The 27,512-nt window shown below is 36.3% G+C and overlaps 1 protein-coding gene across 1 annotated transcript in view; it reads right to left on the bottom strand.

Moving 5' to 3' along the window:
* The window catches only part of LOC131435025 (calexcitin-1-like), a 93,580-nt gene that overhangs the window by 33,377 nt on the left and 32,691 nt on the right, over positions 1–27,512 (bottom strand). The window contains exon 2 of the mRNA XM_058602488.1: positions 3,580–3,718. Coding sequence (XP_058458471.1) covers positions 3,580–3,640 — 61 coding nt within the window. The 5' untranslated portion in view covers positions 3,641–3,718. The remainder of the gene's footprint in view (positions 1–3,579; positions 3,719–27,512) is intronic.

Raw genomic sequence — 27,512 nt, 5'->3', positions numbered from 1 at the left:
AGTGTCAATAGGCTGTCGGGAATGGGTAGCTTAAATTGAATTTACACTGAGCATTTTAAAAATCTTGTACTAACTTCTCTATCCTGAGATTGCTTGTTCCGTGTCATTCTTATCGACAGTTGGATTGTTCCAGTTTTTTTTGTTTTGTCGAAAAAATCACCATTGACGATCCTTTGCACCCAGCATATTCTTTTTCATTGTTAACAGCCAACATTCCGTTCCGATCCGTCGACAGTAAGTAAACGGCATTCATCCTAACATCCTCTCCTGTTTGGTAAATAACTTAGCCTATTATTAACTTGTTGAACGCCAGCTCTCCTTTGGAGGAAAACACTCAAAATTTGGGTAGTTTTTTGTTTCCGTGTACAAGCAGAGTTGCCAGATATTTTCATTAGAAAACTGTTCTAACAGAAATAAAGAAAGCATTCCCCTTCTTCACTATTAGAATTTGAAACGATGTACCTACACCAAAGTACGGATAAGCTACATCACACATTCTGACACACAATTAAATATTACGAAGTAATTATTATAGATCTTTATAATAAAACTAGCTGTCCCGGAGAACTTCGTTCCTTCCGAAATTCATATCTGGATTCAAATTATTTCTTGCAATCGTGAATATAAACCATAATCAGACTGCAGAACTATCATCAAAGGACCTAGCTTGTTCGCATTTCAATCCTAATTTAATACGTTTATTGATTGAACTCAGGACTTAAAAAAATACAAAAATTCAAAAGTATAAAAATACACAAGTACAAAAAAAAATACACAAAAAGTTCACAAAGAGTACAGAAAAAGTACAAAAAAGATACACAAAAGAAAATATAAAAAGTACACAAAAGATACACAAAAGGTACATAACAAGTACACAAAAGGTACACAAAAGTACACAAAAAAGTTCACAAAATGTGCACGAAAAGTACACAAAAACTATAAAAAGTACACAAAAAATACACAAAAAGTACACCAAAAATACACAAGAAGTAAACAAAAAGTACTCAAATAGTACACAAAAAATACACAAAAAGTACACAAAAAATACACGAAAAATACTCAAAAAGTACACGAAAAATAAATAAAAAGAATATAAAAAGCACACAAAAAGTACGCAAAAAGTACACAAAATGGACACAAATAATACACAAAAAGAATATAAAAAGTACACAGAAGGTACACAAAAAGAATATAAAAAGTACACAAAAAGTATGCAAAAAGTACTCAAAAGTACACAAGAAAAACACAAAAATACACAAAAAGTACACAAAAAATACACAAAAAGTACACATAAAATACACAAAAACTACACAAATAATATACAAAAAGAATATAAAAAGTACACAAAAGGTACATAAAAGTACACAAAAGGTACACAAAAAGTACACAAAAAGTTCACAAAAAGTGCACGAAAACTAAACGAAAAAAATATAAAAAGTACACAAAAAGGACACACCAACTACACAAAAGTACACAAATAATACACAAAAAATACACAAAAAGAATATAAAAAGTACACAAAGGTACACAAAAATAATATAAAAAGTGCACAGAAGGTACACAAAAAATATATAAAAAGTACAGAAAAGGAACACAAAAAGTATGCAAAAAGTACTCAAAAAGTACACAAGAAAACCACAAAAATACACCAAAAGTACACAAAAAATACCCAAAAAGTTACAAAAAATACACAAATAATGCACAAAAAGAATATAAAAAGTACACAAAAGGTACATAAAAAGTACACAAAGGTACACAAAAAGTACACAAAAAGTTTACAAAAAGTACACAAAAACTAAACAAAAAGAATATAAAAAGTACACAAAAAGGATACACCAACTACACAAAAGTACACAAGAAGTACACAAATAATACACACATAATACAAAAAAAATACACAAAAAGAATATAAAAATTACACAAAAAGTACACAAAAAGAATATAAAAAGCACACAAAAAGAACACAAAATGTACGCAAAAAGTACACAAAATGGACACAAGAAGTATACAAATAATACACAAAAAGAATATAAAAAGTACACAAAAGTTACATAAAAGTACACAAAAGGTGCATAAAAAGTACACAAAAAGTTCACAAAAAGTGCACGAAAAGAACACAAAAAGTACACAAAAACTATAAAAAGTACACAAAAAATACACAAAAGCTTCACAAAAAGTACACAAAAATATACACAAAAAGTACACAAGGTACAAAAAAAATAAACAAGAAGTTCACAAGAAGTACACAAAAAGTACTCAAAAAACAAGAATTACGCAAAAAGTTTACAAGAAGTACACCAATAATACACAAAAAGAATATAAAAAGTACTCAAGAAGTACACAAAAAGTACACACATAATACACAAAAAGAACACAAGAAGTACACAAATAATACACAAAAAGAATTAAAAAAGTACACAAAAGGTACACAAAAAGAATATAAAAAGAACACAAAAAGTACACACGAAGGACACAACAACTACACAAAAGCACAAAAAAAGTACACGAATAATACACAAAAAGAATATAAAAAGTACACAAAAAGAACACAAAAGGTACGCAAAAAGTACACAAAAAGGACACAACAAGTACACAAGAAGTACACAAATAATACACAAAAAGAGTATAAAAAGTACACAAAAGGCGCACAAAAAGAATATAAAAAGTACACAAAAAGTACACACATAATACACAAAAAGAATATAAAAAGCACACAAAAGGTACACTAAAAGTACAAAAAAAGTACACAAAAGGTAAACAAAAAGAATAAAAAATGTACTCAAAAAGTGCACAAAAAGTACACAAAAGGTACACAAAAAGTACACAAAAAGCTCACAAAAAGTAATAATCTTCCAAATTTGGCTTTCAAATGAGCCTAAGTTTATCGCATTTTTTCAGAGTCTTCTTCGATAAAATTCAGTCAATTAAAAACGTGCGGTTAGTCGTTAACGTCACTTATACCATTATATGTCTGGAATCAAAAGTGACAGCCATTTGATCTTAGAGCTTGTTGTATAATTCAGGAACTTTGAAATTAGTGCAGACTTGTAAAAATCGACTAAGCCATCTCTGAGAAAATAAATTGGCAAACAAACAACGTGTTTTGTCGCTTATGTCACTTATATTATTATATCTCTTGAACCAGATGCGACAGCCATTTGAGCTTCAAACTTGATAAATGGTACAAAAGTAGCTTTCAAACGGACCTAAACTTGTTGAAATTGGTTCGGCCATCTCCGAGAAAATTGAGCGTTGAAAAACAACGCGTTTTGTCGGTTACGTCACTTATGCCATTCTATCTCCGGAACTGGAAGCGACAGCCACTTGGTCTTCGAACTTGATTCACAACTCAATAGTAGCTTCAAAACGCGCCTAAGCTTGTTAAAATCGGATAAATTCGCGAAGATTTCTGCTTGAAGCACGGTACTGCATTTACCCGGTCAATGAGATTGCCCTAATGTCATTTTACGACAGTAGATACCAACAACAGCACGACTCTCCAACAGAGAACCGACTTTCTTGTCAAAATATTAGACGGATGATCAAATAGTTGAATAAATCAAACAAATTTTTACTCACCGAAAAACACGTGGAACACATACAGAAGCTTCTTCTTGCGGAAATCCGAAATGGCGGCCATTGCTTGGAGAAGAATGTGTTTATTTACTGGTGACCAAAAGTTTCGAATAAACTCTGCTGTTTGGTTTGACGGTTCCGGCTGTAAATAAACATGAAGAAAACATGAAATTATGTCAACACCGCTCATTTTCGGTAGATAATCAACTAAAGTTCCTGGGAAATTTTGACTGTTGAATATTCAGCTTTCGATAAGGATATCTCAATATTTATTTTGTTCGCCTCACTGAACTTACAGCTACTCTTGCGAGTTTGGCATATCTCATCGCAACTGACTCAACTCATCGCCGATCATGCCATGCTTCACAGCTGAATTCACAACATTGGAACCGAGATTGACTGAGAAAAGTTTTCCATTTCCCCTCCCCTCGGCTTCTATTCCACGCGGGCCCGGAATTGAAATGTTGAGCAGAAAATGCAAAAATGCCGAAAACGATTATGATGCACTCTGCTGGTTCTTCTGCAAATATCATTTATTTTCAATGCTATCCGATATCCGGCACTGGCATCCGTGTTTCCATCCGTGTGCGTGGCATTCTAATCCACGCTGGGAACAGCGTCTGCCCTTTTTTTGTGACAGAAAAAAATGTTTTGTTCGGGGAGGTTCAGTGGAAACAGGCAACCATTATTCAAATTTTTCCTACTTAATGCGACGATGCCTTACGGCGAAGTCTACCGGATGCACGTCCCGGAAGGAACAAACGTTACTGAAAATTAAATCTCAGGAAAAAAATGATCGAACAAATAGACAACTCGAATCTATTGGTTCCGGGAGATTGCAGCGGGGCGGGAATGGGAAGTCAGCAGAAGAACGATGGCAGATAATCGTTTCCATTTGTTCTCGTTGCAGTCTCTGAATGCAGAGGAAGGAATTGCGAAAGGGGGAAGGACGAAATTCGATTCAACAGAACTTGTTCACAGGTGGTCCAAGTAGTTTGGCAACTGGAATCAGATTATCCATAGTTTTTGATTGTCTTCTGAGAGATTAGAGCAAAGGTATTGACTGTGATTGTGGCGCCTTTGGATGATGGAACAGACGAAAAACCAGTGTTCCGGAAGAAGTGGGCCGGCTTCAGATTAAATTACGACTATTATTTTCACTTGCTAAGCCAATAGGAAATAATATTGGAATGGATGGGATGCTTGTTGCACTCGAATCAATCATTCATTGGTAGGATCAGAAGGGAAGACCTCAGCACAAACGACCAGCAACCGGATTATGCAAAGTACTTTAAAATCATTGGGACATTTCCGGTAATCGCACGGAATTTAAATTATTCGATTGTCACTTCCTTTTTCTGTCGGACAGCTTTCATTGCAGGAACAATGATTCAGTACTTTATACTCGCTTCTTTTATGCACAAATTTTTACTCAGAGGAACTAGTTTTTTCTCTTCTGAAGAGAACAATTGTTGATTTCATTACCCAATTTTTTCTTCAATACTATCATCCCTTTCTGTTTAATACTACACTGGAAAGTGTGATTAGTAGAGCGAGTTCTTTCGTTGCTATCGTAACACGTAAACTTACAGCGAAGATGGAAACATACACCGGACGAAAGGGTTGAGAACAGGCTTTCAGACACATACCAAATTATTGAGCTTTATCCTGATTCAAGTTTGCCGGTCTATTTCACGAAATAAGGTTGTCGCTGAAATGTTCTTTCAATAAGTCGATTGTTTCGGCCGCAGTAGGACAAGTGGCACCATCCTGTTGAAAGCACATTTCGTCTACATCCATATCTTGAAGATTTGGCAACAAAAACTAATTATTCGTGGTTCTGTATCGATTTCCATTGACGATAACGCGTCGTCCTTTCTCATTTTTGAAAAAATGAGAACCGGCATGCATCGGTAATTCTTGAACCGGGTGTGGATTATCTCCAAATATGGCAATTTTGCTTGTTCAACCAAAAAAGCACCTCATCACTGAAGAGAATTTTGCGCTATAAACAGTTTTGATTTAGCACTGATTTTGAGAGTAAATTTCCAAGATTTGGAAGTATTGCTCTGGAATAACCCTATTCATGATGATTTGCCAACCAATACTGAGTAGAGGCGTCGCTTTACACTGTCAAAACAACTTTCAGACAATTGAGTAATCCCTAAAAATTCAAACTAATTACTACTTTGAGATCGATTTGCTGGTCCCAAAAAGAACTGATTAGGCTCGATGAATTGTCTAGTTTTTATTTAATTGTAGACGAATTTAGCATCAAATCGTATTCGCAGTTGGCAACACTCTTGTACTACTAGTGTTGTACTACTGATTTTCACAAAATCAATCAAATTGTTTCATTAGAATACCGAAAAAAATCCTTATCGAGTCCTACACTGGAAAAAATTGACTAAAAACTTTAAATTCAAAAATGGTGTTTTTGTAAATTTTTGCAAAAAAATATAGTCGAAAAATAATAAAAAAAGTTGTGCTAGTGATGTTCACAAAATTAGTCAAATTTTTTAGTTGCTGATTTGAAATTTTATGATTTTGAGAGTAAATTTCAAAAATTTGGAAGCGTTGTTCTGGAGTTAATCTACTCATTTCATTCATGATTTGCCAAACAATACTAAGTAGAGACGTCATTCTACACAGTCAAAACAATAGAGTAATGTCTATTGAAAACAAAACAAACCTCCTAACAAAATACCCGTTAGGTGGATTCAAACTAATTACTACTTTGAGATCGATTTGTTGGTCCCAAAAAGAACTGATTAGGGCCGAAAAATTGTCTATAATTTTTATTTCAATGTAGACGAATTTAGCGTCAAATCGTATTCGCAGTTGGCAACACTCTCTCATATTTGAATCAAACTTTCTGAACATACAGACTTTGTCATAGAAAGCCACTTTGCAAACTTTGAATTCCACAATTGATCAAGACTATCTTTTGAAAAGGGTCGAAAAATGACTGATCCTACAAAAAAGTGTTGTACTACTGATTTTCACAAAATCAATGAATTTTTTTCATAAAAATACTGAAAAAAATCATTATTGAGTCCTACACTGGAGAAAATCGACTTTAAAAATTTTGAATTCGATTTTTGGTAAATACAATCGAAAAATGTTTTTTTCAAAAAAATATAATCGAAAAATAACAAATCCTACAGCAAAAATGTTGTGCTAGTGATGTTCACAAAATTAGTCAAATTTTCGTGTATAAATACTGAAAAAATCCATATCGAGTCTCACACTGAAAAAAAAAATTACGGCCGCTTTGCCCACTTGGTTTTTTCCAAAAATTTATCTTTGAAAAGGGTCAAAATTTTTTTACCAATTTTTTTCTCAAATTGTAATTGTCAAAAAATGACTAATCCTACGAAAATGTGTTGTACTAGTGATTTTCACAAAATCAATCAATTTTTTTAATAAAAATACGAGAAAATTTTGTATCGAGTCCTACACTGAAAAAATTGACTTCAAAAATTTTGAATCGATTTTGAAAAATAAATTTTTGATTTTGGTAAAATTTTGTCCAAAAATAGGTGATTTTGTTCCCTGCCAGCCCTTCTTATACTGCAAGATGGGCACTTTAAGGGAAAAAAACCAGGCACTTTTTTTTCTAACAAAAACTATTTCTTATCCAAACTTTTTTCTAGTGTCTTTTCATCAAAAACTAAACTAAACTACAATTCATTATCATGCAACATCTGGAAGGGAAAATAATTACTTACCTACCTAATTCAAAAATGGTATTTTTGTAAATCGAAAGTTTTTTTTTGCTAAAAAATATAGTCGAAAAAATAACAAATACGACAAAAAAAATTTGTGCTGGTAATGTTCACAAATTTACGGCCACTTTGCATATCAAAACTTTTTAACCATTTTTTCCATATAATTATTGTCGAAAATGACTAATCCTACAAAATAAAGTGTTGTACTAGTGATTTCCCAAAATTAATCAAATTAAAAAAAATATAAAAACAATCATAATTCTGAATCATGACAATCTGAAAAAAAAATACTCTAAAAACTTAAAATTGATTTTCCAGAAAAAAACACATTTTTGATTTTTAATTTATACAGACTCTTTTTGAAAGGGCCAAATCTTTTTAACCAATTGTCTTTCAAATAGTTATTGTTAAAAAATTATTGATTCTACAAAAAAGTATTGTACTACTGATTTTTACAAAATCAATGAATTTTTTTTTCATAGAAATGCCGAGAAAAAATCCTTATCGAACTGACAAAACTGACTTAAAATATTTTGAATCGATTTTGAAAAATAATCCCATTTTTGACTTTGATAAAATTTTGTCCCAAGATAGATAATTATGATCCCTGCCAACCGTTCATACATTGCACGATGCACACTTTTAGGAGAAAAAAAATACTAAAACACTGAAGCCATAATCTTCCCAGCAGACTGTTGTGCCTTTGGACAATTAGGACGTAGTTCACCGACTTGTAGTCAACGCTGATGATGATCGTTTCGTTTCCGGAGTGAAATCATGGATCCAAGTTTCATCCATTGTCACATACCGTTGCAAAAAAAAACTGAAAAAAACTTTCTCATGGTGAAATGGCATCGGTACTCTCTTTTGTTGCAGTGAGAGACAAAAATACTTCGTTTTTCTTCGTTTATTTTCGATGTGATCATTTTCAAATAATACAGATGAAAAAAATGAATATGAAGCTGTTGGATCGGGTTCTTTCATTGAAAATTCGCAATAAGTGACATTGAAAAGTGCAATAAGTGACTTTCATTTTTAGTACTCTAACACTGAAGATAATACAGGAGAAGTTTGTTTTAGGATGCAAAATTTAATAGTTTTGACGTGAAAACGTCCTACTTTACTATACTATAGGATGCCGTTTCAAAATTCAACTCCAGAACTCTAGAACGGAATTCATGAATTGCATTATTGATCTGAATTCCAAACCCAAAAATTCTGAGCCTTTTTCAGATTACAAATTTGGCTCTCTTCCTGTTCCTAATTCTTGGTCCAGGATTTAGGTTCTAAAGTAAATAAATAAATGATGATTAAAAACTACTCAATAGTTGAAAACATGGAATGAATTCCACAAATCGGTTCATTACAGAACCTTTAAAATATGTCCTGAGCAGATTTCTGCTCCATAAAAATAACTATAGCATTGTTCGTTGTAATGTTTACTTTAATTTGTTCCGCGTTATTTGATTGTATGATGAAATATTTTGGTCATCAAAAAGATACACTTAAGTATAGATGCACCATTACAATTCCATGTGGTGGATCCATGTTTCATCCATTGTCATATATCGTTGCAAAAAATATCTGATTTATTCTTTGTAATCATGGCCAAACACTGTTCTGAATCATCAAAAAGTTGTTGTTTTTGATTGACGCGGTAACCACAATAAAAAGAGCTTTCTTATGGCGAATTGTGTAGGCTTCCTTTACGGTCTCAGCTATCTGAGGCAATTTCTATTTACAATCAGATATAACCCGTTTGTGGAACATCAAACTAAGCAAACCGAGAACAAATTGAGATGGAGATCTTTTGGATAGAGCAGAGTCCGGGTAGCACGTTTGAAGTCATTGACTTACTTTACTATGGGGCGCCTTCCAAAATATACCCTTTGAGAGAGTGATAAGTTTTTAATCGTGAATATCTTTTGTTGTATCTAACGTATCAACATAATTTTTGCTACATGCCATCAGAAATATGATCAGCAATTTATGATAATATTTTCAGTTGCATGACATAATCACAAATAATTGAAAAATTTAAGTTTTCTGAAATGTTTGGTAACAACGAGTATGAAAGAATGACGCCTTTCTAGTACCTGAGTAGATATAAAAGATTAACACTTGATATATTTCGTTCATTCTAGCCTGCGCAGTTGACTGAACAGGAAGTAAAGGATGTGAGCGATGCGGGCAGGTCAAGTGGAGAAATTCGGTCGAAATGTACTGGTATGGCAAGCAATATGTTCTTGTGGCTTGAAGTCAACCATTTTTTAAACTACCGGAACTATAAATGCATATCGATCTAAGTGTCTCCAGAAAAGATTGCTGCGTTTAAATAAGAAGCATAGTACACCTCCACTGTTTTGGCCGGATTTAGCGTCGGCTCACTATGCCAAAACCACTCTCAATTGGCTTGTGGAAAAGGGTATAAATTTCGTTGAGAAAAATATCAATACACTAAATTGCCCTCGGCTTCGACCGATCGAACGTTACTGGGCAATCGTGAAGAGGGTCTCCAAGATTGCCGGTAAGGCAGCTGGGAACATGCGGGAGTTAAAAAAACTTGGGCTCAAGCGTCCAAAAAAATGCGATGCAACACTTGTCCTGAACTTGATAAAGAGCGATCAAAAGTTCGAAAATTCGTGAAGGAATAACTTAAATTTCATCCGGTTTTCATTATGCTCAAGTTTAACCTCGTACAATAAAGCATCAATTTTTAGTTTGAATGAAATATCGTTTTTTATCATAATTTGAAAGAAAAATTTGTGGATAGTTTATTTTTAATACACTCCTTATATGAATATTGAAACTGAAATAGAGGTTCAGATCAGAATTCAGCTCTGAAAATCCTGGCCGGAATTCTGATTTATAATACAGTTCCAGAATTCGACTTTCAAAATCCGAAATCCAGGAACAGAACTCAGATCCAAAATTAAATCGTGGTCCGAAATTCTGTATTTAAATTCGGCTGCGAATCAAAATCCAGGTCCAGAATTCAGTGCTTGGCTCAGAATTCAATTCCCGCATTCAGATAAAAAAATTCGTTTCCTGAATTCCAGTTAAAGAATTCAGAATCTTCAACGTCGGAAATTGAACGATCCATTTTATTCGTATTCACGTCATCCAGTTATGTCTCTGACATTACCCACCCACTTTTTCATCAAGAAGTAATGATTAAATAACGCAAGAAATTGTTTTGGGTCCATTGTTTTGAGAAGGATAAGGACAGCTTCACTTAAATGGGTTTCAATTTTGTTCTGGTCAATCGAAATGTCATGAAATTTCACACTCCATAAACGTCATGTGGATTTGAAAATGAAAGCGCCATCTGTCAGTCACAAGACTTATTGAGTAGAATTTTGTATTGATTCAGACCATTATTTAACGTATATTGAATTTTCATTCTCGGATCACGTTCGCCATATTCAAATTCCACATCCTCACACGTCACACTTTTTTTCAATAACAGACTAACATAACCATCCAAAGTGTACAATAAAATCCCGGGCTCGGTTTTTGTTTTTCAAACAATGAAATCTCGCATTCTAATGGCTTACCCTGTGTGTAACAAATATTTGATTACAATTTTGCGAGCACCTGACGCTCCGAATTAATGCAGCGATGTTAGGAATAAAAAAAAACCAACGAAATTCCTGCGTAATATGGTTGGTGCGTGTAAAAATATACCCAAGCCTGAAACCGCCAAAAACTCGCCGCCCGCAGGTGCACATAATTCATTTGCATACCACCGAAATCATCATGAAAATTTATGTAAATATTTCTCCGCAAGTTCACACACACAGTCCTCACCTGAATCTCCATGTACGTTAGTCTGTATTGTTGGTGGCGGAATGTTATTCGTACAACCAAACCACAGCTGCCGCAGCTTTGTTCTCAGTCGGACGACTCTCCGACATGTCCGCACACGACCGTTCCAACGGAAGCAGCCTCTCGAGTAATAAAGACACCGAAACCGTGAAGCTTCCACCCGTTCGAAACCGTCATCTGCACCTGCCAGCAGGACCCTTTCCACTCCAGAAGGCTCGTGGACGATAACTTTCACACGAGGAAATTAAATGTCAAAAGTGTTGGTGTCTCCCCAATGATCCCCCCAAAACTTACAACGGCATGTCGTAAAATCCGTCCACGACCTGGACGACTTTATTCTCGGTGAAAGTGCCTATTCACTCATGATTCTTAATTAGGCTTCGGCATTAGGATCGTCATTATGGACGAGCTCTGCCTCCTGACTTCTCCTTCGCACACACATAATTCGGCCAGGGAAAGAAAATAGCTGTTGCGGCTGATTTCCATCCAGAGCTTGTCAGCCGGAAATTGTGTGATTTATGAGCTGAGTCGATTCGATACTGGGCGGGGGGGAGGACGTTCTCAGAAGCCTAGGAAAGGTTTCTGGTGGAGGGACAAATTACCTGTTGGGCGAAAAAAGTTTTCGACGTGACTAATTTTCGGAGCATCGACCGAACAAATTTTGACGATTCGGGTAAAATTTATGGCTTCTAAGCGTTCTCGAACAGCGTGTGGCGAATAATTCTTAATTCCTAATTGGCCGTTAAAGACCATCATTTATCTAGCTCGAAGGCTAGACGATTGTGACACGAATGAACTCGTTGCTTTGATTCGTAAATGGCCAGAAGGTTATTGCCGGAATAATTACTTTCTTATCTTTGATTCGAAGCACGCGAATAGTGGCTCCTGGTTCTTTGAGCATGATGACTTCAGATAAGAATAGATCCCTCGTCAACTTAAGTACAACTATCTCAGGGGGAAATTCCCATTACTAGATTGAAGTTGAAAACCATACGATTTAGAACCGGCAACTTGAATTTTATAGGATCTATTTTTTTGACACTCACTGCAAGGCTATTTGATGGTTTTCACTACCCTAATCTGAAAAATCTGTCTTCAAAAATAACTTAGTGCTATAGTGAGCACAATGAAAGTTCCATCGCTTGCTATTGAATTTCATATAGATACAACTTCTGGTTCCGGAGTTATGCGGTAGAATGCAAAAATAATTGAAAAAGTGCTCTCGATTTTCTCAGAGACCTCTCATCCAATTTTCACAATCTTAGCTTCAAATGAAAGGTCTTAAGATGTCATAAAACTCTTCCGAATTTCATCCGGATACGACTTCCGAAATCACAGACTGATATAAAAATTTAATTTTCAGGAGCGTGTTTTTATAGTGCAGTTCCGGAAGTACCGGAAATAGTAATCAAAAACTCAACAACGGAACTCTTTTCATTTTCTCAGAGACAGCTGAGTCAAATTTCACAAACTTAGGCTCAAGTAAAAGTCTCTACGCCTTTAAAAATAGATTGCTTTTGACTTTGGTGCAGATCAGACTTCCAGTTCCGGAACAACAGAGTGATATCCCGATCAGATTGTAATAACAAAATTTTAACAACTGGAGTAATTTATTTCAGAAATATTTTGTAACAAATTTTGAAACATTTTGGCTGGTAAGCTGTTAAAATAAAAAAAATCATAACAAAAAAGACTAGCGGGAACAAAATTGTAACAGATTTTGAAACGTTTGTATCACAATTATTATTGAATTTGGTATAACTACAGAAGTCCGAAGGCAGAAATTTATAACAATAGTTGTAAAAAATTAGATAGCAAATTTAACACAGAAAAACTTTATCACAGCCAACTTTTAGCATCGTTTCAGTCCAAAATTGTTTTTTTAATAAATAAATAATATATTTAGTGAACTGGTTTCTTCTTTTAGTTCTTTGAAATTCTGATCATTATACTTCGGTATGAAGCAACGGAAGAACTATTTTTTTCAATTAATGAGCTTTATCATGAGTCTTGAAAATTAAAATAAAACATCATAACTGATTTTGTTATTATATTGTTATCATAAGTTTTCACTTTTAACTGTGTTCATTCGTTAAATATCTTAAAATAACACAAATTGTTATACATATCAACTGTTGATATATTTGTGTTATGATTTTGTTATGTGCATCTGATCGGGATGTGTTTAAAATTTTAAACCGTTAAGTTTGCAAATTGACGAACTTTTTTGATCTTATTCAATATTCAAAGAAAAGTTTTTTGAAGAATCCCTTAGTGATATTAACAAAAACGTGTTGTATGAGAAAGTCATCATAACACCACTAGGTGGATTAAAATATGATAAAGGTCACAATCAGTGTTGGGAAAATCATATTCAGAGAAAATTCATTTCATTATCACTCGTGAAAAATCAGTTTAAAAGATTTTCCAAAAAAACTCAGTGACTGAAAAATCACTCACGAGATTTTCATTCATGAAACAAGCATCGAAGTTCACAAGTCAATTTGAAGCCATAAGACCTTTCATTTGAATCTAAGTTTGTTAAAATCGGTTCAGCCATCTCTGAGAAATTTGAGTGACATTATTTGTCAAAACATACATACAGACTTTTTGTGATCTCGACGAACTGAGTCGAATGGTATCTGACACTCGGCCCTCCGGGCCTCAGTTGTACACTCGGTTCTCGCAGCGATTGCATAGCCTTTCTATATGAGAAACACAAAAAAATCTCTACTGAACAAATTCGCAACTGCGAAATAATAAAAGCAATATTTTCGTTGCACGTTCAGTGATCAACATGAACAGCAATATTTTCGTTCACATTCCAAATAGTGATTATAGCGACGAAATGCTGTTTTAATTCCAAATGATTAATCACACTGCTTTATTTAAATCAAACCCAATAAAATGCTATTTAGCATGAATTTGATTTGTAGAAATAACAGGAGCGCAGAATTTTGCTTGCCTCATACGAACAGCAGACGCAGCGTTTGAATCGAAGTAGCGATAACCTGCGCTCTTGTTACTTCTGCTCATCATATTAAAGCTAAATTGGGTGATATTTTTAATCAGTTGCATAACATGCATTGCGATTGGATTTTACTCCACCACCTCGATATCGATAAAAAAATTTCGAATACACCACCACCACCACTGTTGATCCACCTATCAACAGAACATCAAACTGCATTTTCAGAATGGTTAAATTTTTGTTCATCGACGAATTTATGCATCATGTATTCTACAAATACAAACTCTGCAAGCTAGAAGAATTTATCAGACAATTTTATGGGATTTGTACCTGATTTTGACCATCATTCTTGAAAAAATTCTAATGAAGTTAGTAATTTTCCACTTATCACGCTTTAATTCCGCAACCGGAAGTCGTTAGTTTGTGAAAATCGGTTCAGCCATCTTCGAGAAAAGTGAGTACATATTTTTGTTACATACATACACACACATACAATTGTAACATAGGGACGCGAACGAAGTGAGCTCACCACCACTACTTACCCGGTTATAACCTTTGAAAAGCGAAAAATTTGTGAGAACCAATTGGACAGTCTTCAATATCAGAAGCGTATTCTCGGCATGTGTTTAGATTTCATATACTGTACGGGTTGCGAATCAAACTGGAACTGGTATACGATTCAATATGACATTGACTAGTTCAAAACCAGAAAAGTTATATGAGAGTTGATAATTTAAACGCAGGGATTTGGCTTCTACCATTCTACAGGGTCCGGCACTCGAAGTGTAACCAATTAAAAAGGCCATAAATTAAGTTTGGAAAATTACTTTTACTTAATTCAAAGTGGCCAATCGATGACTCAAATTCTCGTATGAACGGTCGGTCAAGTAAACCCTATCGTTTTGAGAGTTTACGAATTGCTCAATTGGAAAAATTTTCCCGTCAGAAAATACAATGTTCGGAAATTGACCGCTTTCGGCCAAACGAAGCAACTCCTTCGCTCTCTCAAGTCATCAAGTCAAGGCAAAAGGTGGTCATATCGAGCAAAAGTGAATTGATTCTGAATTTTGTATTATTTTTACACATTTTGTACTTTGAATTAAGTAAAAGTAATTTTGCAAACTGAATTTATGGCCTTTTTAATTGGTTACACTTCGAGTGCCGGACCCTGTACCTAACCTTAAAGTGCCAGACACAAAATGCGATTTTCCATCGATTGAAGTCGAATGCACCATCGGGCAAAACACCTATTTCCATCCAACAAAGCCATTTCCCCTTCTTCATTGGTTGAGACAAATCACCGGAAGCATTCGAAGCGGAACCAACCTGGCTCGCGATGACTCGCACGGACTGGTGTTAATGGTGTAAAAATTATTAGTTAGCCGTATGTGGGGTCGAATCTACGACGAAAGGGTACCACATTCTATTCTTGCTCTCTTCCCAGAAAAAAAAATCGTTTTCATAATTGCTTAATTTCCTCTTTTCTTTTGAAATTCAGTTCTAACCGAAAAATGGTTCTTCGCAGTTCATGAGTGTCAGATTCTGAAATCCGACCCTGGTTCACTGTGCAAGAGAAGGGCGGGAGAGGAATGGGGAGGTACAAGTGTCATCATGCGACCGCGTTGAAACAGAAAGTCTGACATGTTCCGACTCCGACACAATTCAAGCAATAATTATAAAAATGTCGCTTTAAAACCGGTGCTTTACTGGCCCTAGCATTACACGGAAACGACGGTGCTGAAGCGATGGAGTCCTGGTTGTAGGTTGTAGGTGCTATTTTATGATATGGGTATGTGTGTGTGTGGGTGTATGTATGCATGTGTGCTCTGAAGTGTGGTTTTGAAACGGGAGCACGGTTAACCAGCTTCGAGCTTCGGGTTTTTTTTTGCACGGACTCACATGTGCCGGGCAGGTGTGACGACGTAATCGTAACTTCTATTTTTGCTCGAAAATTTGTCAGACCACCAGACACTTCACATTAGTTATGTTTTTAGATTCTTGAACTTTGTTCGCTTGGTTTTTTTTTGTCCAGGTTGAAAGTGGGGAGTGTTTTTTTTTTGTTTTTCGTTGACTCCGGTGTATTTGGAACGATGCCACCGTGGTGCTGTGAAAGGGGTTCTGAATGGCACTAATCTGCATATGAATTAATTTATTTAGGGTTTACATTTGGATTATAGAAAAAAATGTTTACAGGAAAGTTTTTTGCTCTATCCACACTCGTGGTTGAAACAGTAGATGGTGATGTGATATAGAAAAATTGTCCCGTGAGAAGTAACTTTCACAAATATTATGCAATCGCGTTTATACTTTAGAGACTGTCTCAAAAAGTATGGTTTCATCTAGTTTTGTGCACCTTCTTGGAAACGTTTTTTATTAGATTCAGCACAGACTTATTGGCGAGAAATTTTTACACTTGTTTCCAATTTCTTTAAAAAATTTTAATGGTTTAGATTGGTGGATTAATGTCTGATGGAGCGAAATACGCAAAAGTTTGACTAGTGGACAGTAGCATCTTTGTAGCTTCGAATCATGAGAAGAATTCGTTTTTGCAAACATTTCAGTCGGTGTATTTCGCTGTTCATATGAACAGCTGTAATAAAGAGTTTCGAAATCTTACCACAGCTACATATAGCTTGCCAGATCAGAAATTTCTTTCCTAGTTTTTCGATTTGAATCGATATCTCCCTTGTAAAGGGTGATTTTTTAAGAGCTTGAGAACTTTTTTAAACAATAAAACGCATAAAATTTGCAAAATCTCATCGGTTCTTTATTTTAAACGTTAGATTGGTTCATGACATTTACTTTTTGAAGATAATTTCATTTAAATGTTGACCGCGGCTGCGTCTTAGGTGGTCCATTCGGAAAGTCCAATTTTGGGCAACTTTTTCGAGCATTTCGGCCGGAATAGCCCGAATTTCTTCGGAAATGTTGTCTTCCAAAGCTGGAATAGTTACTGGCTTATTTCTGTAGACTTTAGACTTGACGTAGCCCCACAAAAAATAGTCTAAAGGCGTCAAATCGCATGATCTTGGTGGCCAACTTACCGGTCCATTTCTTGAGATGAATTGTTCTCCGAAGTTTTCCCTCAAAATGGCCATAGAATCGCGAGCTGTGTGGCATGTAGCGCCATCTTGTTGAAACCACATGTCTACCAAGTTCAGTTCTTCCATTTTTGGCAACAAAAAGTTTGTTAGCATCGAACGATAGCGATCGCCATTCACTGTAACGTTGCATCCAACAGCATCTTTGAAAAAATACGGTCCAATGATTCCACCAGCGTACAAACCACACCAAACAGTGCATTTTTCGGGATGCATGGGCAGTTCTTGAACGGCTTCTGGTTGCTCTTCACTCCAAATGCGGCAATTTTGCTTATTTACGTAGCCATTCAACCAGAAATGAGCCTCATCGCTGAACAAAATTTGTCGATAAAAAAGCGGATTTTCCGAATGGATCACCTAAGACGCAGCCGCGGTCAACATTTAAATGAAATTATCTTCAAAAAGTAAATGTCATGTACCAATCTAACGTTTAAAATAAAGAACCGATGAGATTTTGCAAATTTTATGCGTTTTATTGTTTAAAAAAGTTCTCAAGCTCTTAAAAAATCACCCTTTATAATACTAAGACCAATGCAGTAAGACTTCGTTCAATTCAATTGAAACCGAATTTGGAACACACTCACTTCACAATCTAACACCCAACCTTCGCTAACGCACCGAACGGGCGGCAGCATCTAGTTCTTCATTTGTTTCTCTTCCATTCGAAGCTCAGTTTAAACACCGTCAGTTGATCTTTTGAAGTGTCAAAATATCTCTTTCAAAAGTGCGAAAGCGGCCTTCAAATGAGGATCATGCAAACATTCCATTTGATTCAAGATAATAGATGAACAGGCAAACCAGTCTTGATAGCTGAAATATCAATTACAGAATAAACATAAATTAATTGTTTCCTTCTACACTTTTCATTTTCAATACTTTGGAACACATCTCATTACAATTCGAACAGTTGTACAATATCGATTTACACTTGCTGGTGATAATCCGAAACTCAAATGTGAACCCTCTGTTTATAATTCTGACCGGAGAGAATTTCCGTTTTCGAGTTGATGTTCATGTCTATTCATTCGAACTTGCTCACTACCAACAGCGAAGACAATGAATCAGCTAGACTACGTGGTACTTGTAACTGAGCAAGTAAATTTTCAAATGACTAAGGTACTAAGGAGTGTATCGATAAGTAGTTGGCAACATTCAAACAGTGATTACTCTGAAATGGCTTAATTTTTTGCAGCGTGTTTTGCGGTGTCATGTTTGTTTACATGTCAATTACAGCTGCGCAATCGATTGGTTTCGGTACGGTTCATCGTTTCAATGATGAGTCGAATTGATTCGGAAACGCGAAAGAAAATTCTGCACACTTGGTGCTCAGAAAGTGGTGTCACGTACAACGAAATTGCAAAACGGGTGAAAGTGCACCACACCAGTGTCAATAATATTATCGAGAAGATCGGTAAGATCCTTTCCATGAATGGTTTGCCCCGATCCGGTAGGAAAACGGGTCCCAGCCAGCCCAGCCGGGACTTAAAAGTGGTTGAGTACATCAGGAAAAACCCATCGGTGTCGACGCGGGATTTGGCCAAGCAGTTCAACACCAGCATCGGGATGATTCAACGGATCAAAGTTCGGAACTCCCTGAAAACGTACAAGAAACAGAAGGTGCCGAAAAAGTCCCTGGTACAGCAAGTTCTGGCCAAAACAAGAGCGCGAAAACTGTATAACCGGATTCTACAGAATAAAGACGGATGCATCCTGATCGACGACGAAACCTACGCCAAGGAAGACTCTCGAGCGTTGCCCGGACCTTAATATTATTCGAAATCGGTGTACCAGAACCTGGACGACGCTGACACCACGGTGGCGATGGAAAAGTTTGGGCAGAAGGTGTTGGTCTGGCAAGCAATTTGTACCTGTGGTTTGCGGTCGTCGATTTTCTTCACGAAGGGCACAATTAACGCCACGGTGTACTAGGAAGAATGTTTGAAGAAGATAATGCTGCCACTGTACAGAAAGCATAAGGCTCCTCCTCTCTTCTGGCCGGATTTGGCTTCAGCCCACTACGCCAACTCCGTTCTACAGTGGTTGTCAAAAAATAATGTACAATTCGTGGAAAAGGACATCAACCCGCCGAACTGCCCGGATCTTCGGCCAATTGAAAGGTATTGTGCAATTGTCAAGCGGCACTTGCGGAAGGAAGGTACAGTGTCCCAAAACATGCAGGAGTTAAAAAAAAAACTGGACAGCTGCCACCAAGAAAGTCACAAAAGTAACTGTGCAGAATTTAATGAAGAATGTCAAGTCCAAAGTGCGAGCGTTTCACAGAAACTAGGATTTTCTTCAATGTAATCAGTGAAATGCATAAAAATGTAATTTTTCTACAATATATCGGAAACTGATGTCAAAATATTTTTTTTTTTCGCTTTTTTATTCAATAATAATGTATGCTAACTACTTTTCGATACACTCCTTAGGTTATTCAATTGACGATGAATTCTGGGAGCTTCACTTGAGTGAGGTAACGAAAGTCAAATGAATTAGAATGGATATGCTGACAGCCAGTGGTCATAAGTCTCGTTTTCATCTAAGCGACCTTGCCATGAAACTACCGAAAAGTTCCGTGTTTTGCGTTTGAAATTCATTGGAACAGCGCTGACTGTGGATCGAAAGGTAGGTGGTGGAATAAATCGAAAAGTATCCACACAGATAAATTAAACAAAAAGGTGGTGGTCATTAGTGAGAAAAATCCCAATCTTCCTATGCGAAATGTGGTTAGCTCTATTGGAAAGTCAAAAACATACGTTTAAAAAGTGAAACAGAAGCAAGAACTGAAGACGTACAAAGTAAAAAAACGATACCCAACCGCGATGACAAGTTTAATTCCATTGCAAAAAGTCAGGTCAAGGAGCTTTACATTAATTTTTGCACAATTTTTTTGTACCGTAATGGACTAAAGGATGACCAAATTGCCGAAGAAATATTTGATTTGGCAGGCCATATGTAGTTGTGATCGAAAATCTAAAAGTTTCATTTCTATCGGATTTGTACGAGAAAAAATGTCTGTGAAAGCCATTGATTATCGGAAGTCACGACTCTGTTTTGAACTGATTTGGACTCTTGTCACTATGCGAAATCCATCCTGGAGTTGTAAGAGGTGCAAGAGGTCAAATACGTGCCAAAATCCGCAATTCCATCGAACTGTCCAAAATTGCACCCAGTAGATAAGTACTTTAATTTCTTCCTATCGAAACATTTGGCTTTATCGTTTTTTTTTGCATGGTAGTGTAAATACTAGAGCAGGATGTCAGACACAAATTTTCTACAGCAAAAAATCCATTTCGATTTCACATTCGAACAAATGTTCAACCCTTTTTTTCAGCATCATGAACATGAAGTTTCACGGTTGTGTACCGGAAGTGAAGTAAACATTTTTTTTAAGTAGAAAATCGTGAAAAATACGAATCTGTAAGTGGTTTTTAGCATTCGTCTAATTTTCGAAATTACGCGATTTTTATTGAAGAAAGGGTATGAAGTAAATAAAATAATCAAGAAACAGGAAAGATAAAATAAACACTTCTCATAATGCAGTCAGATCGAAAACCATTTTTTTTTGCTAAGATTAAAGAGATTTAGATCATTCGCCTTTTCGGGCCAGAAAAATTTTCTGACCCGATGTGCGGGGGTTGAGAATCGAACCCAGATGGGCAGAGTGAAAGACATCGACTTACCCATCACGCTATACCCGTCCCCCGAAAAATAGTTTTTGTTAGCAAAATTTAAAAGGAATTTATCGATACTGGACTTCATGAGAGTGGATTTTGTACCTTGAAAACTATCACTGAAATTGATTTTCTGAATTCTCAAATCACTGATCGTCTCGAGGAAAATATTCGACCCACATCTGCAGAACATGCTCGCGATGAGGCAGCAGATGAGAATAGTATTGAAAGGAGCAATAAGAATGTCACCTTTTCTGAAGCTACTTTGGAAAAACCTTTTCTAACAGTTGTGCTGAAAAATCCGAGCTAATTGCATAAAAAAGTTTTACATAAATTTTGACGTTCAAAAAATCAAAAATTCAATTGCTTATGTTTGCTGATATTCTTTAAAAAAAAGTAGCTCCTAAAACGCTCCAAACACAAAAGTGACTTTTCACCCCATCTTACCCTATGTTCCTTCCAAAGATTTTGTTCTCCGCTCAATTTTTTGGAGATGGTTCAACCTAAGTGTAACAAACTAAGGTTCGTTTGAAGGCTACTTTTGGGTTGTGAACAAAATTCAAAAATCAATTCCCTGCCATTTCCTGGTTCGGAGATAGAATAACATAGTATAAGTGACGTAACCGACAAAATGTGTTATTTCTCTGCTCAATTTTCTAAGAGCCGGCTTAATCGATTGTAACCAACTAAGGCTCGTTTCAAAGCTATTGTTGAACTGTGGATCAAGTTCGAAAATCAAATGGCTGTCAATTCCGGTTCCAGAGATATAATTGTATAAGTGACGTCAGTGACATAACGCGTTGTTTTTTTAGTACTAAATTTTCTAAGAGACGGCTAAACCGATTGTAACGAACTATGGATCGTTTGAAAGCTATTATTGAACTGTGGATCAAGTTCGAAAATCCAATGGCTGTCACTTTCGGTTCCGGAGATATAATTGTATAAGTGACGTAAGCGACAAAACGAGTTGTTTTTTTTATCGCTCAATTTCCTCATATATGACTCAACCGATTTTAACATGCTTAGGCTCGTTTGAAAGCTATTAATGAATAGTGGATCTAGCTCGAAAATCAAATGGCTGTTAATTCCGGTTCCGAAGATATAATGGTATAAGTGACACAACCGACAAAACGCGTTGTTTTTTGCCACTCAATTTTTTCCAGATATGGCTCGACCAGTTTTAACAAGCTCAGGCACTTTTAAATTGTGAATCAACTTCGAAGATCTAGTTACTTTGATCTCTGGTTCCGGAGATATGATGGCATAAATGACGCAACCGACAAAACGCGTTGTTTTTCATCGCTCAGTTTTCTCAGAGATGGTTCAACCAATTTTAACAAGCTTAGGCTCGTTTGAAAACTATTATGAAATTGTGGACCTGTGTCACTTCTGGTTTCAGAGATGGCTTGACCGATTTCAACAAGCTTTGGCTCGTTTGAAAGCTTCTATTGAATTATGGTTGTCACTTCTGGTTCAGAAGATATAATAGTATAAGTGACTTAACCGATTAACCGTACATTGCTTCATCGGTTGAATTTTCTCGCAGATGATTCAACGAATTTCGATAAACCTGAAAGCTAAGAATGTCGATCAAATTTGGGAGGGATGATGGCGATCATTTCCGATTCGAGTGATGTAAATTTATATGTGGCGTAGCCGAAAAATCCCAGTTGTTTTTCAATGCATCAAAATTTCTCAGAAATGAAGGAATCAATTTCTAATCATTTAGGGGTTAGCCAAATTTTGTGCGTCAGAAAAGACATTGCACTCCGTTGCAAAACAAAAAGTGTTCTGTAAATAGCAGAAACTTTACGTCTGTTTAGCGGTTCAAATTGAACTGCCGAGTTTAGCACTATGCAGTTCAATTTGAACTGCTCTGCACTGATGAGTCAAAGACGAAACGTAAAAACAATTTCTAATTGCACAGAGGCACAAATCTCCAAATATCAAGGGGAACGTGCCATTTGAGCCAATTTGTTCTGATACTATTTGGTTATTTGATAAGCTCACAATATTAATGGCCGAGGATAGAATCTGACAAATGTTTCAATGAGACCAATTTAAATGACAAGAGAAAGGCATTTTCGCACCACTACACTAGATCTTCACGATTTAGATTTTGGGTTTCTCAAAATTTTTCTAAGTTACAAAGTCCATTAACATCAGATTTCGATGTTCCATGAATTTTTGAAGACATTTGACAACAACATAATAATCTATAGTCTTAGCCTGCTATTGAATTGCATTTGGATCCGACTTCCGGTTCCGGAGTTACACGGTAATATGTGAAAATTAGAGAAAAAGTGCGAACTCAATTTTCTATGAAACGGCCTAACCGATTTTCACAAACTAAGATTCAAATGAAAGGTCTTATAGTTTCCTAAAAATTTGTAAAACCTTTTGTCCGGATCCGACTTCTGGTTCTGGTACTAAAACGTGATAATTAGTATTAGTATTTTTTCACGAACGATGGTAAAAACCTGGTGCAAATCCCATAAAACTGGCTGAAATTTTTTTCTAGTTTGCAGAGCTTGTTAGTTTGTGAGCATAAAAACTTATTTCGGCACTACTGATTCCCCTTTTTCCTGTTCCGGAAGTACTGAAAGTGGTGCAGAAAAACATTTAAAATAGAACTAACTCTCTTCGATTTCTTTGCGATGCTTGAACCGATTTTCACAAATCTTGATTTGAATTAAAGCTCATATTATCTTTGAAGCTACTGTGAAATTGCATCCGGATCTAACTTCCGGTACCGCAGTTACTGGGCGATGAGTGTCGGAGCTTTCAAATTTGCATATATATAATGACAATACTATACCGTGTAACGTGGAAGAAGAAAACACAAAACGAACTATGCGTGCTCTGTTATATTTCGTACACGCTATAAAGAAAACCGAAACCGTTACGGATGTCTGCTACTAGTGTGTGACATTGGTAAAAGACGGTGCTGCTGTTGATTAAAATTATAGCTATTTTATGATAAGTGCGACCGAAAGAATAAAATTATATAAAGCCGGTGTAACATAAATTACGTGGAACGTAAAGTGTACCAAATTTTTTTGGCAAGTCACTGTAAAACTGTGAGGAAAACTTATCTTCAAGCGACTCCGTTGAACGAAGCACCGTACACTTACACTGTGCACCGTTTAATTTCGTAACCTAGCGACAAGCAATCATTTACACACTTTATCCAGTCATCACTGGATTTTTTTTGTTTCAAATTATTCTACTGTATCACTCTACTCTTCATTCCCGATTGCGAGGCTATCGTTCCATCCTGTTATCGATGTTCTAAAGAAATAAAAATCCAAACACAATTATTGGTTTCCTATTCTAGCTGCCACAGAGAAACGAAAGATTCACAGCTTTACAATCCCCGAAAGGCAAACACTCGGATCATTACGGAATCGACTTCTAGCTCAGCTTCTGAACTAAGGTGTCTGCCATCGAAAACCATTGAATTCTACCACGGCACTGCACCTTGACTGTGCAGCTCCAGGCCATTTGAATGTTTTTTTTGTTGACAAGTTCGGTGGCGAAAATTTCCACGTGTAGACAATCTCGCCAACAATCGGCGTAACAATTGCGGAGGTCTTTTCACCAGATGACCAGGTTTTTCACCGCCGAAGGATGCACCGATGTGCCGATAAATGATTTCATTTGCATTTAGAATGCTTTCTGAAACTGAGTCTTGCCCGACTGGACGGATTGACCATTTCCGAAGGAGTTCTCAGTTCTCATTAAAACTCTTCGAGTTAGAGAGATAGAGAGAGAAAAAAAAAACAAACCGATCCGGCCAAGTAGAGACAAACGGCAGAGGAGGGCAAAACAGGACCAATTGAATAATGCTCTCGAAAAATGGATATCTAATTGTGGTGCCATTTTGAGTCAAAATTTATGAGTTGGGTTTTCGGGATTCCAATGGAAAGTCATGAAAGAGCTAAATAGATTTGGTCTACCGGGTTTCACAGGACATGGTGGTACTAGTAGTCATGAATGTAAATTTTGCCGTTCCATTTCCTAGCGTTGATGATATGGGGATTCGGTAACGGAAACGTTCCGTATGAGTGTGTGTGTGTGTGCCGCCACCCTTTGATGGTTGAATTTGCTGATTGTGGTTCGGATCTAGTTCGAATGCAAAATCTTCTCAGCTCTAAGAGCAGAGTCGTTTATTCAAACCGTTTTGTGGAATGGATGCTAATAGGATTTGGCAGATTAGAAAACCGTATTTTATTTCTTATTCTTGTCGAGATTTGGATTTAATATGCAGTTATTCAGCATATTTTGCGTGTTCATTCGTGATCCTTCAAAATACTATTCTTTGTATCTTTAATAAGAGCCAGGAAGTTAGCATATTTTTGTCAATTATTATCAAGCCAAGTTTGAATCGGAAGTCGGATCCGAACAAAAGACGCTAGCAGTCTATGAGAGCGCAAAACCACTCATTTGAGTCTAAGTTTATGCAAATCGACGCAGCCGTATCTGAGAAAATGGAGAGAGTTCCGGTTTTGTTTTGTCTACATTTGACAAGCTATGTTCAAAGTGGATGCCGCGTTAACTCACTGTTGACCAAAAACGAGAACGTGTTGATGATTCTGAGCAGTGTTTGACTATGTTTTAACTTAACAAACTGGAACTTTTGCGTCGATATGTGACAATGGATGAAACATGGATTCATCACTTCACTCCGGAATCAAAACGATCGTCATCTGACTGGACAGCAGCAACTGGTGAACCTCGTCCAAAGCACCCGAAAGCACAACTATCGGCTGGAAAGGTTATGGCCTCGGTATTTTGGGATGTGCGTGGTGTAATATTTATTGACTCTTTGAGAAAGGAAATCATTAACAGCGAATATTGAAGACTGTCCCAGGAAGTATGGACGCACTTTGATTTCGCTGTAAATAATTTACAAGTGTTAGATATTCAAATTTTATTCGATGTACTGATAATATTGGACTACAACAACAGAATATTATTCTCAACATTTGCTACTTAGCCATTGTAGACTAACTGGCACACCTTCTTGCGAACGTTCCTCATTAAATTCCGTACAGACTTCTTGGCGACAAGTTTTGACACTTTTTTCCTATCTTTTTCGAACTGTTGAATGGTTTCGGCTGCCGAGACATATTTCCTAAGATGTGCCTTCGGTTATGCCCAAATTCATGTCTTTTGAGACGAAAGTGACATTTTTGGTAGTATATCATTCTACCGTTGATTTCGAGTAGTGGCAAGAAGCAAGATCTGGCCAGAAGACAACAGGATCCTTGTGGCTTCGAATCATGGGTAGAAGTCGTTTTTGTAAACATTCCTTGATGTATATTTCGCTATTCATTGAAGCAGTGATGATGAAGGGTTTCGAAATCTTACCGCAGCTACAAATTGCTTGACGGACCATAGCTTTCTTACCAAAATTTTCGACTTCAATCGATGTCTCGGGCTTGCCCTTCTCGCATCGTATAATATTGTGGTCCCGGCAAGGATTTGTAATCGAGTTTCACGTAGGTTTTGTCGTCCATGATTATGCAATTCAAATTTCCAGCAAGAATCGTATTGTGCAGCTTTCGAACCCATCGGCCTTATCGATGCTTCTTGTTTCGGACTACGTTTTGGTTGTTTCTGCTTCTTATAGGTTCGAAGATTCAAACGTTCTTCAGCACGAAGAACATTTGACATCGAAGTGCCCACTTTATCGCTCCATCTGGGATCCACATTTAGTAAACGGAAAATACCACATACATTTGCTTGGTGGATACAACTATGCAATTGCTTTGATGTTTAGTGGCTAATAGTCAATAAGATTCCGTGAGAACTTCGTTCTAAAGTTCATAAATCAATCTTTATTCAAAAGTACAAGAATCAATCTTTGTTTTAGAAGTATAATATTAGGTCAACAAAACGGGCGTTAACGTATTATCATTCATTTGTGTCTACTTTAAATCAATTCCATTCATAATATTAGGACAATTGCGGAATCGGCGAAATGACATTCGGCGAAATGGTTTCCGGCGCAATGACCATGATCCGGTTGAGATATAAAGGCTGTGAAAATTCATTTTTCAACCACATTCTGTTCGAGAATCATACCAGATACATTCAATGTGCGAACTTTCTTCTTAAATATCAACGAGTAGAATGTTCGCTAGGGAAATTTTCACAACTGATTGTTCGCCAATTCAAGATCAGTTTCGGTGAGTATCGCGTATACGAAAAATCAGTAGTGAATTTTTCTTCAGTGAGTTTTCTTATAGATGATTTTTTTAGGGAAATTTCAGTCGCGATTTAGGTAATTTTGATTTTTTTTTACCAACACTGAGTAGGACCAAGAGATGCATCACAGAAGATGCATAAATCCTTTTTGGGTGGTTTTTGAGATCTTCTCTCGTGGTAAAGTTTCGACCAATTTTTCAATTAACAAAAGTGAAATAAAGATATTGATATCCCTGTTTTTTTTTTTCTTATTTCCAACTAACTTCGAATTTCACTGCTGTCAAACGTCCTAAACCAAAAAAAAACAACTTGTCTTCACGCACCAACATTCTCAATCGTCTCCATCGTCGGTTACTCCGGATGGAGACGCTTGGTTGTATTTTTGTTGCTGGAAGAATTCTTCCAGAGCACAGTTTTC

Source organism: Malaya genurostris, chromosome 1, assembly GCF_030247185.1.
Source record: "Malaya genurostris strain Urasoe2022 chromosome 1, Malgen_1.1, whole genome shotgun sequence".
NCBI lineage: Eukaryota > Metazoa > Arthropoda > Insecta > Diptera > Culicidae > Malaya > Malaya genurostris.
This window is presented reverse-complemented; position numbering and strand designations above follow the sequence as displayed.